General features: G+C 44.1%; 1 protein-coding gene across 15 annotated transcripts in view; it reads right to left on the reverse strand.

Annotated features, from left to right (window-relative positions):
* LOC307209509 (uncharacterized protein) overlaps positions 1-14,641 on the reverse strand; it is a 71,852-nt gene that overhangs the window by 2,795 nt on the left and 54,416 nt on the right. For 12 of the 15 annotated variants that reach the window (XM_079964628.1, XM_079964626.1, XM_079964634.1 and 9 more), the window contains one exon: positions 1,933-2,106. The exons of 1 other annotated variant lie outside the window; for it this stretch is intronic. In XM_079964628.1, coding sequence (XP_079820754.1) covers positions 1,933-2,106 — 174 coding nt within the window. Of the gene's footprint in view, positions 1-1,932; positions 2,107-2,298; positions 2,432-13,405; positions 13,514-14,641 lie in introns of those variants that run through there. 2 more of the 15 variants (XM_079964631.1, XM_079964630.1) reach the window with 2 other exon arrangements.

Consider the following 14,641-nt stretch of genomic DNA (forward strand, 5'->3'; position numbering starts at 1 on the left):
CTGTGCCCTATACCACCCCCGAATTTGTGGGGGTGGGGCACTAGGCACACTGCCCTCCTGTGGGATTCCGGCACTCCTTGATGCCGTCCCTGATTCGCGCCGCTTGTTGCAAGCATCTTCAAAAGAAACAATATGGACGAGATTAATTGCACATGCTTCAAGGAAAAAGGGGAATAAAGACTGCTGACAGAAGAGATCTCTGATAACAAGACAAGAATAAAATATGAAAAGATACGTTAAGATACGGTATGACAAATGACTGAGGGGGGAGGGGGGGAGAAAACCTGCCTTCCTTTTTTTTCATGTGATTTAACAAGAATCCCCTCCCCTAATGAGTCAGAAATTAAGGACTTAAGGCTGTGTGGAGATAAACTTTCGATCCAAAGCAATGTTTCAAGATGAAGCTGGAAAGCTAAGAGTTTTGGAATGACGCAGCTAAAAATGCCATCGCCATTTTGGGAGGCATTGTTGGAGCTCTTGGGTCTGGGAGGAGAAAGAGAGAAATAGAGTTGTTTACATATCGTGGATCAACTCCTCGGTGGGACTTAAGAGCGACAAATGCCAAAATTTATGATGGAAAGAGTGATGTTATCTACGAAGGAGATATATGGAAACCATCTGGACTTAGTGGAGGAACGGGAAATCCACACAGGATTATTATACTTGCTATTGGCTTAAGGAGACTAACAGAAGAGATCATAAAGGAAAAAGAGAAATTATATGAACAAGATATGATGTGGAAACACCAAGATAAGACTGGATAGAATTATGAACTTTGTTTGGACTGACTGGGACTGATTTGGACATTAACGCAGTAATAAGAAGATGATCTGAATCCCCCTTTGGATCTTGAAGTATGGGTTCCCCCAACAAAATTTAAAAATTTGGCTTTGTAATTTGGAATTTATACGATGAGATTTAATTTGATGTGATTGGCCAGTTAATAAAAATTATTTTAAAAAAAAACAAACAGAAGCAAAAACAGCAAGACTGACAGAATTTACATCAACTTCCCTAAAAACTCTGAAGCCGGCATTTAAGAAGGCCTGGGTGGTTCAGACAAGCCTGGTCATTGTTTTAAAAGGCATGACTAGACGCAGAACATTCACAGAGGAAACAGTTGATATCCCTCCATTCTGGGTTCACGGTGGGGGATGTTAGAATCCCAGATGCTGTAGGTCTCCAGCCAAAGAGTTGAAGTTAATCACATACAGGTATGTATGGAACGTCCACGTCTCGTCTGTGAAACAAACAGCAGCACCTTCACCTGAACACTCCCCATCAGCTGTTGCCTCAATCTGGTTGGTCTAAATTTAAATTTATATGTAAAGCACTTTCTTCACTTTGAACCGCCCTCCCATGTCCATGAAGAGACTGTATTGTTTTGTTAGCAACAGAAGAGGAAAAGTGACTATAACTCAGTTCAAGCCAATTCATGAACCCAGATATATATAGATATATAGCCATTCCTGCAAATTTATACTGCTATTTTTGATATGCAAATGGCACGCGAAGACTTAGTCTACATATCTGTATCATTTATTAGTCCTATGTTCCTTGTTTTTAAAAGCAAATAAAAAGTTTTTCCAAAAAGAAATAGACAACACACAGAGGCCCCATCTGCATTCAAACTGCAAAGCAGGATCAGTGAGTTGTCTGACATTGGCAGGGCATTCAGATCACAGAACAGGTTTTAGATCTTTTGAGCTGTGGTTGCCGGGGAGCTGTGACCTATTCCTAGCTCAAATTGCATGCAGATGACAAAAGGAGCAGGCAGGCAGGTAGGTAGGTAGGTGGGGGAGCCCAAAAAGGTGCTCCCCTTCTCCATCTCCATCTGCCTGCCTGCCTCCCCCCACCCCCTAACTGAGCAAGCCCCAATACCTCTCCGGCTCCATCCATCCATGTCCCCATCTCCACTCCCCTGGGACTCACCAGATCTCTCAGAGGTCCCTGGGAGGGAGCACTCAGAGGTTGTGGGGAGGGATGCAGGAGACAGCCGGACCAGGTCAACCGTCCATCTTCCCCCTTCCATCCTCGCTAGGTTTGCAGGATTCGTCTCTTTCATCCTTCCTGAGGAGTCAAGGAGCCAAAGCAAGCTGCAGGGTCCTGGGAGAGAGGAAGAAGCAAAGGGAGCCTCAGAGGCCCTGCAGGGTTTTTCTGGCTGGAGGGGAAGCCTCCCAATATGTTGGGGGCCCCACCCACAGCAAAATCCCTGCTTTATCTCATTTCTGGCCAAAGAGCTTCCCCTCTTCACCCTCCATCCATCCATGTTCCCATCTCCCCTCCCCTGGAACTCACCAGATCTCTCAGAGGTTCCTGGGAAGGAGCGCTCAGAAGTTGTGGGGAGGGATGCAGGAGATAATCTGACCAGGTCAACCGCCCATCTTCCCCCTTCCATCCTCACTAGGTTTGCAGAATCCGTCCCTTTTATCTTTCCCGAGGAGTCAAGGAGCCAAAAGAAGCTACAGGGTCCTGGGAGAGAGGAAGAAGGAAAGGGAGCCTCAGGGGCCCTGCAGGGGTTCTCCTGCCCCTGGAGAAGCACAAATGGGGTGGCCCCTTCCCAACAGAAGCCCCGTTTCTATACCTCTCCAGTGGTGCCAATAAATCGGGTAGTCTACTTGCGTGGCAATTAAAGAAAAAACAAAAAGAGTAATTGAGAAATGAAAAATAATTGAAGATCCTAAAGAAATATGCAAACAAAATTTCAATTACTATGGGAAATTTTACCATGAAGAAGAAGAAGACGAAGAGGAAATGGAAAGATACATAGCACAAAATAGACTCCCGACAATAGCAGATTGGAAAATAGAACAACTAAATCTACCAACAGCGATGATGGAGGTGCAGCAATCTCAAAAGCAAAGATAGGAAAGTCCCCAGGTACGGATGGATTATTGGCGGCATTTTATAAGAAGTTAGAAGATATATTATCAGAACCAATGAAACAGTACTGAACGGAATTTTAAAAGAAGGAAGAATACCAAAATCATGGGAAGAAGCATTTATCACACTGATACCCAAACAAGGAGCAGATCCAACACTAATAAAAAATTATAGACCTATATCATTGTTCAATAATGGTTATAAAATATATTGAATGAAATAATACACAGAGATCAGGCTGGCTTCTTACCAAGCAGACACATGCACAATAAAATGAGAAACATTTTTTCCCCCTTCATGGATCACTGCCTTGCCGTGGCGAAGGGGCTTGAATAACTCAGAGAAGCCATGAGCTAAGCTGTGCAGGGCCACCCAAGACGGACAGGATATAATGGAGAGTTTTGACTAAACGTGATCCACCTGGAGCAGGAACCGGCCAGCCACACCAGTATCCCTGCCAAGAAAACTCCATGGACAAAGATAACAGGCATATAAAAGTTATGACGCTGGAAGACGAGCATCTCAGGTCGCAAGGCGTCTAACATGCTACTGAGGAAGAGCGGAGGACAAGGACAAGTAGATTCAGAGCTGATGAAGTGGCTGGGCCAAAGCCGAAAGGACGCTCAGTTGCGGATATGTCTGGAAGCGAAAGGAAAGTCCAATGCTGTAAAGAAAAATATTGCATAGGAACCTGGAATGTAAGAACCATGAACCTGGGTAAATTGGATGTGGTCAAAAATGAGATGGCAAGAATAAATATTGACATCCTGGGCATCAGTGAACTAAAATGGACAGGAATGGGCGAATTCAGTTCGGATGACCATCATATCTACTACTGTGGGCATCTACTACTGTGGGCAAGAATCCCGTCAAAGAAATGGAGTGGCCCTCATAGTCAACAAAAGAGTGGCGAAAGCTGTACTGGGATGCAATCTCAAAAATAATAGAATGATCTCGATACGAATCCAGGGCAGACCTTTTAACGTCACAGTAATCCAAGTTTATGCACCAACTACTGGTGCTTAAAAAACTGAAATTGACCAGTTCTAGGAAGACTTACAAAACCTTATAGAAGTGACACCAAAGAAGGATGTTATTCTCATTATAGGAGATTGGAATGCTAAAGTAGGGAATCAAGAGATAAAAGGAACAACTGGCAAGTTTGGCCTTGGAGATCAAAATGAAGCAGGGCAAAGGCTAATAGAGTTCTGTCAAGAGAACAAGCTGGACATCATAAACACACCCTTCCAACAACACAAGAGACGACTCTACACATGGACATCACCAGATGGGCAGCATCAAAATCAATTTGATTATATTCTCTGCAGCCAAAGATGGAGAAGCTCGATACAGTCAGCAAAAACAAGACCTGGAGCTTACTGTGGCTCAGATCATCAGCTTCTTATAGCAAAATTCAAGCTTAAACTGAAGAAAGTTTAATCAGAGCTTGTAGGGCAGCAGCTGAAGAAGGAACAAAAAGGGTTTTCTTGTGTGAGTTTCTTATGGCTGATTAGCTGCTCTCCCTGTGCAAAGGTCTGAGGAGGCAGGGCTTCTGTTGAGGCAGGTGATTAGCTGTGGGAGGAGCTTATCAGAGTTTGTAGGGCAGCGGCAGTTTGATCCATCTTTTAGATTTAGGGGAGCTAGTCTCAAACGTTTGTTGGGGGAGGCCTAGGTTTTTTTGGGGGGAATTATTTGTCCTGTCTTCACACTTTTTATGATGGAGGACCGCTGTAGCCACCCCCAACGACACGTTCTCAAGATGGAGGGTGAGGGAACAGCTGCAGTCGCCTGCGGTTCCTGCGCAATGTTTGCCATCTGGCCAAAGGTTGCAGGCAGCTTTACCTGCAGCAATTGCATGTTGATTGCCCTCTTAGAAGACAAAGTCCAGCAACTGGAGGAACGTGTAGCTACGCTCCAAAGAATTAGAGAGCTGGAGCTCTTCTTGGAAGCAACAGAGCACACCGTCTCCACCAAGGAGGAGACAGGGGACTCCCCTGAGAAGGAGGCTAGTTCACCAACACAGGAGCCAGATATATGGAGAAACGTGACTCAAAGAGGTAGGAGGCCCAGGGTTCGCTCTGATTGTTTAGAAATACACAATCGCTTTGAGGTCCTCTCCCCTAGCATGGAAGACGAAGAGCAGACTCCATTTGAGGATCTCTCCCTCATTACAGTCGATCAGATATATGAAGACGAGCAGCAAAGTCAGCCCTCAGGGAATGTCAGGCGACCTTGGAACGGACAGCTCACGGAAGAACCCCGACCAAACCTAAGAGGAGGCGTGTAGTGGTGATAGGGGATTCCCTACTGAGGGGAACAGAAGCAGTGATCTGTGGGCCTGACAAGATGTCTCGGCAATTGATAGACTACATGGAATTGGCAGAAATGACTGGCAGAATCCGAGACACGGGAGAAGAACAAACAGAAGAAGAATGGAAGACATTTAAAGATTATCTGCAAAAACATTGTAAATTATATGAATGTTAAAGTGATGCAGGATAGTGAGATAATGTGGCATTAGTGACAAAGCTGAAAGGAATATGCAAAGATGTTCTATGAGTAACAAGTAAAGATACACAGTTAAATTAACCAAATGATGGGGGACTAGAAGATAAGTGGATAGCAGTAGGAATGGTTAACTTAAAAGAAATTAAGAAATACTAAATTAGTTAAAATAGAGGAAAAATCTGCCGAAACTAAATTGGAAATTTGAATACAGAAAAGGGAGATGTGAGGAAGTCAAGAAAGTAAGTTGTATGAAACTAAGAGTTGAACTTATATATTTTTGTTTGGTTTTCGTGTTTTTTACTGTTCATTGTTTGTTGTTGTGTTGTTTTGTCTTGTTTGTTATTATAAAATCTGTTGAAACTTTAATAAAAAAATTTTTAAAAAAACAAACAAAAACAAGATGTCTCGGGAAGTGTGCTGTCTCCCCGGGGCTAAGATCCAAGATGTAACTGAACGACTGCAAGGAATCATAAAACCCACTGACAAATACCCCTTCCTCTTGGTTCATGTGGGAACCAATGACACTGCAAGCAATAGCCTCCAGAAGATCAAAACAGACTCCGAGGCTCTGGGCAGGAAATTGAAGCAATTAAATGCACAAATTGTCATCTCATCTGTCCTCCCAGTTGAACGACGTGGCCCAGGGAGAGAGGGGAAAATAGTGGAAGTGAACAGCTGGCTTCGCAAATGGTGTAAACAGGAACGGTTTGGATTCTTAGATCACGGACTGCAGTTTCTTGAAGATGGACTTCTGGCAAGCGATGGGCTGCACCTCACAACGGTTGGGAGGAATGTTTTTGCCAAAAATCTCAGAAATAAGAGACACGGGGGAATGATTAATGGACTTCAATGTCTGTACACTAATGCGCAAAGCATGGGAAATAAACAAGATGAGCTTGAGCTCTTGGTACAGCAAACTAAATATGACATAATAGGCATCACTGAAACCTGGGGGGATAAGTCCCACGATTGGAATGTAATAATGGAGGGATACAATCTATTTCAGAGAAACTGACCAGACAAGAAAGGAGGAGGAGTGGCGTTATATGTCACGGATGTGTATATCTGTGAAGAGATCCAAGATTTAGAACCTCAAAGCTAAAGTGAGAGCATTTTGGTCAAAATTAAAGGAGAGAAGAATAACAGGGACCTCATTGTGGGAGTTTACTATAGATCTCCAAGCCAAACGGAGGACATAGATGATGCCTTCCTGGAACAGATGGCCAAGCATGCAAAAGGAAGGGAGATAGTAGTAATGGGGGCCTTCAATTACCGGGATATTTGTTGGATGTCAAACTCAGCCAAGAGCATAAGATCAAACAGATTCCTCACTGGCCTTGCAGACAACTTCGTTGTCCAGAAAGTGGGAGAAGCAACAAGAGGAACAGCAATTTTAGATCTGGTCCTAACCAATGTTGATGACCTGGTTAGTGGGGTAGAAGTGGAAGGATCATTAGGCGCGAGTGATCATGCTCTTCTGAAGTTTACTATACAGCGGAAAGGAGCAGCCAAGCATACTAAGACTCAATTTCTCGACTTTAAGAAAGCCGACTTCATAAAACTTAGGGAAGTGCTGGGTGAGATCCCATGGACAGTAATACTAAAAGGAAAGGGAGTTCATGATGGCTGGGAGTTTGTTAAGAGGGAGATAGTAAAAGCACAACTTCAGGCAATACCAATGAGACGGAAACATGGAAGGTGCCTAAAGAAGCCAGGGTGGCTATCTAAAGAACTTTTAACTGAGTTAAGATTAAAAAAGGATGTGTCCTAAAAATGGAAAAGGGGGGAAACCACCAAAGAGGAATTCAAACAAATAGCCAGCACGTGTAGACACAAAGTCAGAAAAGCTAAAGCACAGAATGAACTCAGGCTTGCTAGAGAGGTTAAAAGCAACTAAAAAGGCTTTTATGGGTATGTTTGTAGCAAAAGGAAGAACAAAGAAACTGTGGGGTCACTCAGAGGAGAAGATGGTGAAATGCAAACAGAGGACACAGAAAGGGCTGAACTCCTCAATGCCTTCTTTGCCTCAGTCTTCTCCGATAAAGAAAACAATGCCCGACCTGAAGAATTTGGAGCAAATGATTCAGCAGAGGAAACACAGCCCAGAATAACTAAGGAGATAGTACAAGAATACTTGGCTAGTTTAGATGTATTCAAGTCTCCAGGGCCAGATGAACTGCATCCAAGAGTATTAAAAGAACTGGCAGATGTGATCTCAGAACCGCTGGCAGTCATCTTTGAGAATTCCTGGAAAACAGGCGAAGTCCTGGCAGACTGGAGTTGTCCCTATTTTCAAAAAGGGGAAAAGAGAGGACCCAAATAATTACCGCCCAGTCAGTCTGACATCAATACCAGGTACAGATAGGTAGCCGTGTTGGTCTGCCATAGTCAAAACAAAAAATTCCTTCCAGTAGCACCTTAAAGACCAACTAAGCTAGTTCTAGGTATGAGCTTCTGTGTATCTGAAGAAGTGTGCATGCACACGAAAGCTCATACCTAGAACTAACTTAGTTGGTCTTTAAGGTGCTACTGGAAGGAATTTTTTGTTTTATCAATACCAGAGAAGATTCTGGAGCAGATCATTAAGCAAACAGTCTGTGAGCACCTAGAAAGGAATGCTGTGATCACCAATAGTCAGCATGGATTTCTGAAAAATAAGTCATGTCAGACTAACCTGATCTCTTTTTTTGACAGAATTACAAGCCTGGTAGATGAAGGGAACACAGTGGATGTAGCCTACCTTGATTTCAGCAAGACATTTGACAAGGTGCCCCATGATATTCTTGTAAAGAAGCTGGTAAAATGCGGTCTTGACTATGCTACCACTCAGTGGATTTGTAACTGGCTGACTGACCGAACCCAAAGGGTGCTCATCAATGGTTCCTCTTCATCCTGGAGAAGAGTGACTCGTGGGGTGCCACAGGGTTCTGTCTTGGGCCCGGTCTTATTCAACCTCTTTATCAACGACTTGGATGATGGACTCAAGGGCATCCTGATCAAATTTGCAGATGACACCAAACTGGGAGGGGTGGCTAACACCCCAGAGGACAGGATCACACTTCAAAACGACCTTGACAGATTAGAGAACTGGGCCAAAACAAACAAGATGAATTTTAACAGGGAGAAATGTAAAGTATTGCACTTGGGCAAAAAAATGAGAGGCACAAATACAAGATGGGGGACACCTGGCTTGAGAGCAGTACATGTGAAAAGGATCTAGGAGTCTTGGTTGGCCACAAACTTGACATGAGCCAACAGTGTGACGGGGCAGCTAAAAAAGCCAATGCAATTCTGGGCTGCATCAATAGGAGTATAGATTCTAGATCAAGGGAAGTAATAGTGCCACTGTATTCTGCTCTGGTCAGACCTCATCTGGAGTACTGTGTCCAGTTTTGGGCACCACAGTTCAAGAAGGACACTGACAAACTGGAACGTGTTGAGAGGAGGGCAACCAAAATGGTCAAAGGCCTGGAAACGATGCCTTATGAGGAACGGCTAAGGGAGCTGGGCATGTTTAGCCTGGAGAAGAGGAGGTTAAGGGGTGATATGATAGCCATGTTCAAATATATAAAAGGATGTCACATAGAGGAGGGAGAAAGGTTGTTTTCTGCTGCTCCAGAGAAGCGGACACAGAGCAATGGATCCAAACTACAAGAAAGAAGATTCCACCTAAACATTGGGAAGAACTTCCTGACAGTAAGAGCTGTTCGACAGTGGAATTTGCTGCCAAGGAGTGTGGTGGAGTCTCCTTCTTTGGAGGTCTTTAAGCAGAGGCTTGACAACCATATGTCAGGAGTGCTCTGATGGTGTTTCCTGCTTGGCAGGGGATTGGACTCAATGGCCCTTGTGGTCTCTTCCAACTCTATGATTCTATGATTCTATGAAAGTAGGAAAAACCACTGGGCCGGTAAGATACAATCTAAATCAAATCCCTTATGAATACACAGTGGAAGTGAGGAACAGGATTAAGGGTTTAGATTTGGTGGACAGAGTGCCTGAAGAACTATGGATGGAGGCTCGCAACATTATACAGGAGGCAGCAACGAAAACCATCCCAATGAAAAGGAAATGCAAGAAAGCAAAGTGGCTGTCCAACGAGGCCTTACAAATAGCGGGGGAGAGAAGGCAAGCAAAATGCAAGGGAGATCGTGAAACATACAGGAAATTGAATGCAGATTTCCAAAAAATAGCAAGGAGAGACAAGAAGACCTTCTTAAACGAGCAATGCAAAGAAATAGAGGAAAACAACAGAATGGGGAAAACCAGAGATCTGTTCAAGAAAACTGGAGATATGAAAGGAACATTTTGTACAAAGATTACCATAATAATGGACAAAAGTGGTAAGGACCTAACAGAAGCAGAAGACATCAAGAAGAGGTGGCAAGAATACACAGAGGAATTATACCAGAAAGATATGGATGTCTCATACACCCCAGGTAGTGTGGTTGCTGACCTTGAGCCAGACATCCTGGAGAGTGAAATCAAAAGGGCCTTAGAAAGCACTGCTAATAACAAGGCCAGTGGAAGTGATGGTATTCCAGCTGAACTATTTAAAATTTAAAAGATGATGCTGTTAAGGTGCTACACTCAATATGCCAGCAAGTTTGGAAAACTCAGCAGTGGCCAGAGGATTGGAGAAGATCAGTCTACATCCCAATACCAAAGAAGGGCAGTGCCAAAGAATGCTCCAACTACCGCACAATAGCACTCATTTCACATGCTAGCAAGGTTATTCTTAAAATTTTACAAGGAAGGCTCAAGCAGTATGTGGATCGAGAACTCCCAGAAGTGCAAGCTGGATTTAGAAGAGGCAGAGGAACCAGAGACCAAATTGCAAACATGCGCTGGATTATGGAGAAAGCTAGAGAGTTCCAGAAAGACATCTACTTCTGCTTCATTGACTATGCAAAAGCCTTTGACTGTGTCAACCACAGCAAACTATGGCAAGTTCTTAAAGAAATGGGAGTGCCTGATTACCTCATCTGTATCCTTAGAAATCTCTATGTGGGACAAGAAGATACAGTTAGAACTGGATATGGAACAACTGATTGGCTCAAAATTGGGAAAAGAGTTCAAAATTGGGAAAGGAGTACGACAAGGCTGTATTATGTCTCCCTACTTATTTAACTTATATGCAGAATTCATCATGCGAAAGGCTGGGCTGGATGAATCCCAAGCCGGAATAAAGATTGCCGGAAGAAATATCAACAACCTCAGATATGCAGATGACACAGCCTTGATGGCAGAAAGTGAGGAGGAATTAAATAACCTTTTAATGAGGGTAAAAGAGGAGAGCGCAAAATATGGTCTGAAGCTCAACATCAAAAAAATGAAGATCATGGCCACTGGGACCATCACCTCCTGGCAAATAGAAGGGGAAGAAATGGAGGCAGTGAGAGATTTTACTTTCTTGGGCTCCATGATCACTGCAGATGGTGACAGCAGCCACAAAATTAAAAGACGCCTGCTTCTTGGGAGAAAAGCAAGGACAAACCTAGACAGCATCTTAAAAAGCAGAGACATCACCTTGCCAGCAAAGGTCCGTATAGTTAAAGCTATGATTTGACCCCAGTAGTGATGTATGGAAGTGAGAGCTGGACCATCAAGAAGGCTGATCGCCGAAAAATTGATGCCTTTGAATTCTGTTGCTGGAGATCAAACCTCTCCATTCTTAAGGAAATCAGCCCTGAGTGCTCACTGGAAGGACAGATCCTGAAGCTGAGGCTCCAAGACTTTGGCCACCTCATGAGAAGAGAAGACTCCCTGGAAAAGACCCTGATGTTGGGAAAGATGGAGGGCACAAGTAGAAGGGGACAGCAGAGGACGAGATGGTTGGACAGTGTTCTTGAAGCTACCAGCATGAGTCTGACCAAACTGCAGGAGGAAATAAAACACCACCTAACAGGGTGGATCCAGTATCACCCAATAAATGAGGTCTTCATAGCTGACAAGAAAAAGGGTTTTGCAATTTCAGTATTGGATAAAGAATTATTACAAAACAAAATAAACATAATTTGTAAAATGTATGGAATCTTATTGGAGTGGAAGGATATGGATGAACAGGTAAAGGCGGTAATGATCAAATTGGCTATGGATTTAGGGAAACCTATTCAAGTAATAACATCATGGGAAAAATTATGGAAGAAGAGTTGGAATTTTACGGCTTGTGAGGCAAGTAGAGGGGACACTTCTGCATATGTGGTGGCCATGTGATAAAATCAAGGGCTTCTGGGATACGGTGTATGAAGAACTAAAGAAAACATTTGAAAAAAAAATTGCCCCAAAAAACAGAAGCCTTTTTATTGGGAATATTGGATGTAGATATACCAAAAGAAAATAAGGAAATATTTATTTATGCCACAGTGGCAGCGAGAACATTAATTGCCAAAAAATGGGAAAAAGGAAATAATTCCGACAAAAAAAATCTCTCTTTGGAGGAGGGTCCCTGGCACTTGGGGAGAGACCATAAATTTTGTAACTACTCCGGGTCAACACTATCTTTCCCCTTAATTCTTCATGAAGTTTCGTAATACCAGTTATACCATATGCCTTATACCATTTGCTAAGATTCTCTGATTATCCCTGCTGTGTTTTATTTAATGGAAATTGAGACTGGTTTCCTAGGTGAAGCTTTTTCCACATTCTAAACAGTCCCTTGCAGGAAATATTTCACAGAAAATTAGATTCACCACCTGAATGAAGCTCTTGCTACATTCCAAGCACTGATCTGGTTTCCGACCTGCATGAAGCTTTTTCCAAACACTCCCCTGTATGAAGCATCCTATGGGAATAGTGGGTGGAGCTGCGAAGGAAGCTTTTTCCACATTTCAAGCACTAATTTCTTCCCCCGTTAGTTCTTTCATGTGAAGTGAGGCTCTCCTTCTGAACGAAGAGCTTTCCTTGATGGGAAGTGGACTGGGAGCTCCGACTAAAGTTCTCTCCACACTCTGAATATTTATATGGTTTCTCAATTGTGAGGATTTTCTTATTGTCTCCATTCTTCTTCCTTTCCAATTCACCACCTACCACCTACAACCCATGGCATAGCCTCAGGAATAAATAAGAGTCTGAAATGATTGAACAATGCAAATGACTGCTTGTGAAAGAGGAAGAAGGGAAGGGAGTTACTGGCTTTTTTGGCTGATATTATCTAACTTATTTATGGGAACTGGAGAATCGAAAAGCCTGGCTCGTTCCAGGGATGGATTTAATTTGGCTCAGTCGTGGGATCTGCTCCAACTCCAAGCTCAGTCATTTCTTTGCTCAACCAAAAACAGACAGATGGTGAAAGGGAAAAAGAGAATTAGACAGGATGTACCTCCATGTCCCTGAGATCTCTGAAGCCTACATTGAAGAAGGCCTGGGCAGCTGAGTGCTGCCTCATCCTGGTTTGAAAAGGAGGACTGGTGGAAGAATATTCCCAGACAGAACAGGAGATACATCTCCTATGGAGAGATGTATCTCTCAGAAATAGACTGGAAAGAGAAGCTGCTGAATTGCAACTTATTACCAAACTTAAAACTATGGAGAGACCTGGTCTGAACAAAGACATTGGATTCTTATCTCATTATACATGACAAAGCCATTTTTCACCTTCTCACCCCTTGCTTTTTCCTGTAAGACCTATTGCAGTCGTCAACAGGCTCATCACAGCTATCTGTCAATCACCCAATCCCACCACCCTTCTGAGTAATACCCCTCCCCACCTTCTCACTATATAGAAGGGTCTGGTGACTTCTGTTTCAGTGTATCTGAAGAAGTATGCATGCACACGAAAGCTCATACCTAGAACTAACTTAGTTGGTCTTTAAGGTGCTACTGGAAGGAATTTTTTGTTTTGACTATGGCAGACCAACGCGGCTACCTATCTGTAACTCCTATGGAGAGTTGTGGGTGTGTTAACATCTCAGATGCTGTAGTTGGCGCTATGGGGCTCCCTCAAAATAGAGGTTTGTCCTTCAGAGATCTGTATGGAATTTCAAAACTGATCTCATGATCCAGCAGGGAGCCTTACCAGAGAGGCCACGATCCCAGGATTCTCCTCCTTGACTTCCTTCTGCAGAGCTCTCTGGTCAGGATCCAGCAAAGCCCAGTCCTCCTCTGTGAAAGGAACAGCTACGTCTTCAAAGCACAGTGGACCCTAAGAGAAAAAGGGAGAATAAAGATGATCTTCTACACATTGCTCTGTTCTTTTCTGTAACAATTTTCTTGTGTATTTAAATGATAGGTTTTAATCTTTGTGTAAGTGGGGCAATTCCATAAAACAATAATTTTATTATCTACGCAGCACACATCTTCAAGTAAATCTTTGCAAGCATTCCCATTTTCCAGATGGAAGGACCTCCTCTCCCTTCATCTGGTGGGGTGGCCCCTCCCCCTGCCCTCAAGCCAACTTCAAGGGGCACCAGGAGGGGGAGGGGAGGGAATGTTGGTTGGTTGGCATCCATCCATCTGTCTTAGGAGACCATGGAAGAGTGTGTCTTTGGGAGTGAGATCCAGTTGTTGGAGGGTAACAGCGCCAGCTGTGGGTGTGGAGAACGACAGGGGAGAGACATAAACAACTACCTGACATTCTTAAGGCAGCCCTGTTCAGGGAAGTTTTTAATGTATGACATAATAGTATATTTTTCATTTTTGTGGAAGCCGCCCAGAGTGGCTGGGGAAACCCAGCCAGATGGGCGGGGTACAAATAAATTATGATGATGATGATGATGTTGTATAATATAATATTGTTGCATCTGTGACACAGGAAGTGGTCCAGTTGTGCAGTTGCAGATGCAGGCGGGCTTTTCTTCTTCCTGTGCTCCCCCCACGTGGGAATGTTCCCCTCTGGCTGCAGCCTCTGGTCACAAATGTGACTTTTCCCTCCCTCTGAAGGGGGTTTATTTCCTTGACCCAAATCCCCCTCCCCAAAATGAAGGCAGCATCTGGATCCCAAGGAAGAGCAGAGATGCATATTTCCTGCAAACTCGCCCCCTCCCCGGCTTGGCAGAGAGGACAAAGGAGGCCCCCCTGCTCTCTGACTTGGGGGTCTCTCCCCCCCAGGCATGATCTGAGCAGGGACCCCCACGCCCCCTCCCTGCCCCGCTGGGACCCCCTTCTCCCCATGGCACCCTCAGGGGGAGCAGAGAGGAGACTCACCCAGGCAAAGGCCAGAGAGGAAGGAGGCAGGCAGGGAGGGAGGGAGGGAGGGGCTTCTGCTCTGGAGGACCTTGCCCCTCCCCCTTCACTTCCGGCCCTCTCTAGGAAT

This window comes from Podarcis cretensis, assembly GCF_951804945.1.
Source record: "Podarcis cretensis genome assembly, chromosome: 2".
Taxonomy (NCBI): domain Eukaryota; kingdom Metazoa; phylum Chordata; class Lepidosauria; order Squamata; family Lacertidae; genus Podarcis; species Podarcis cretensis.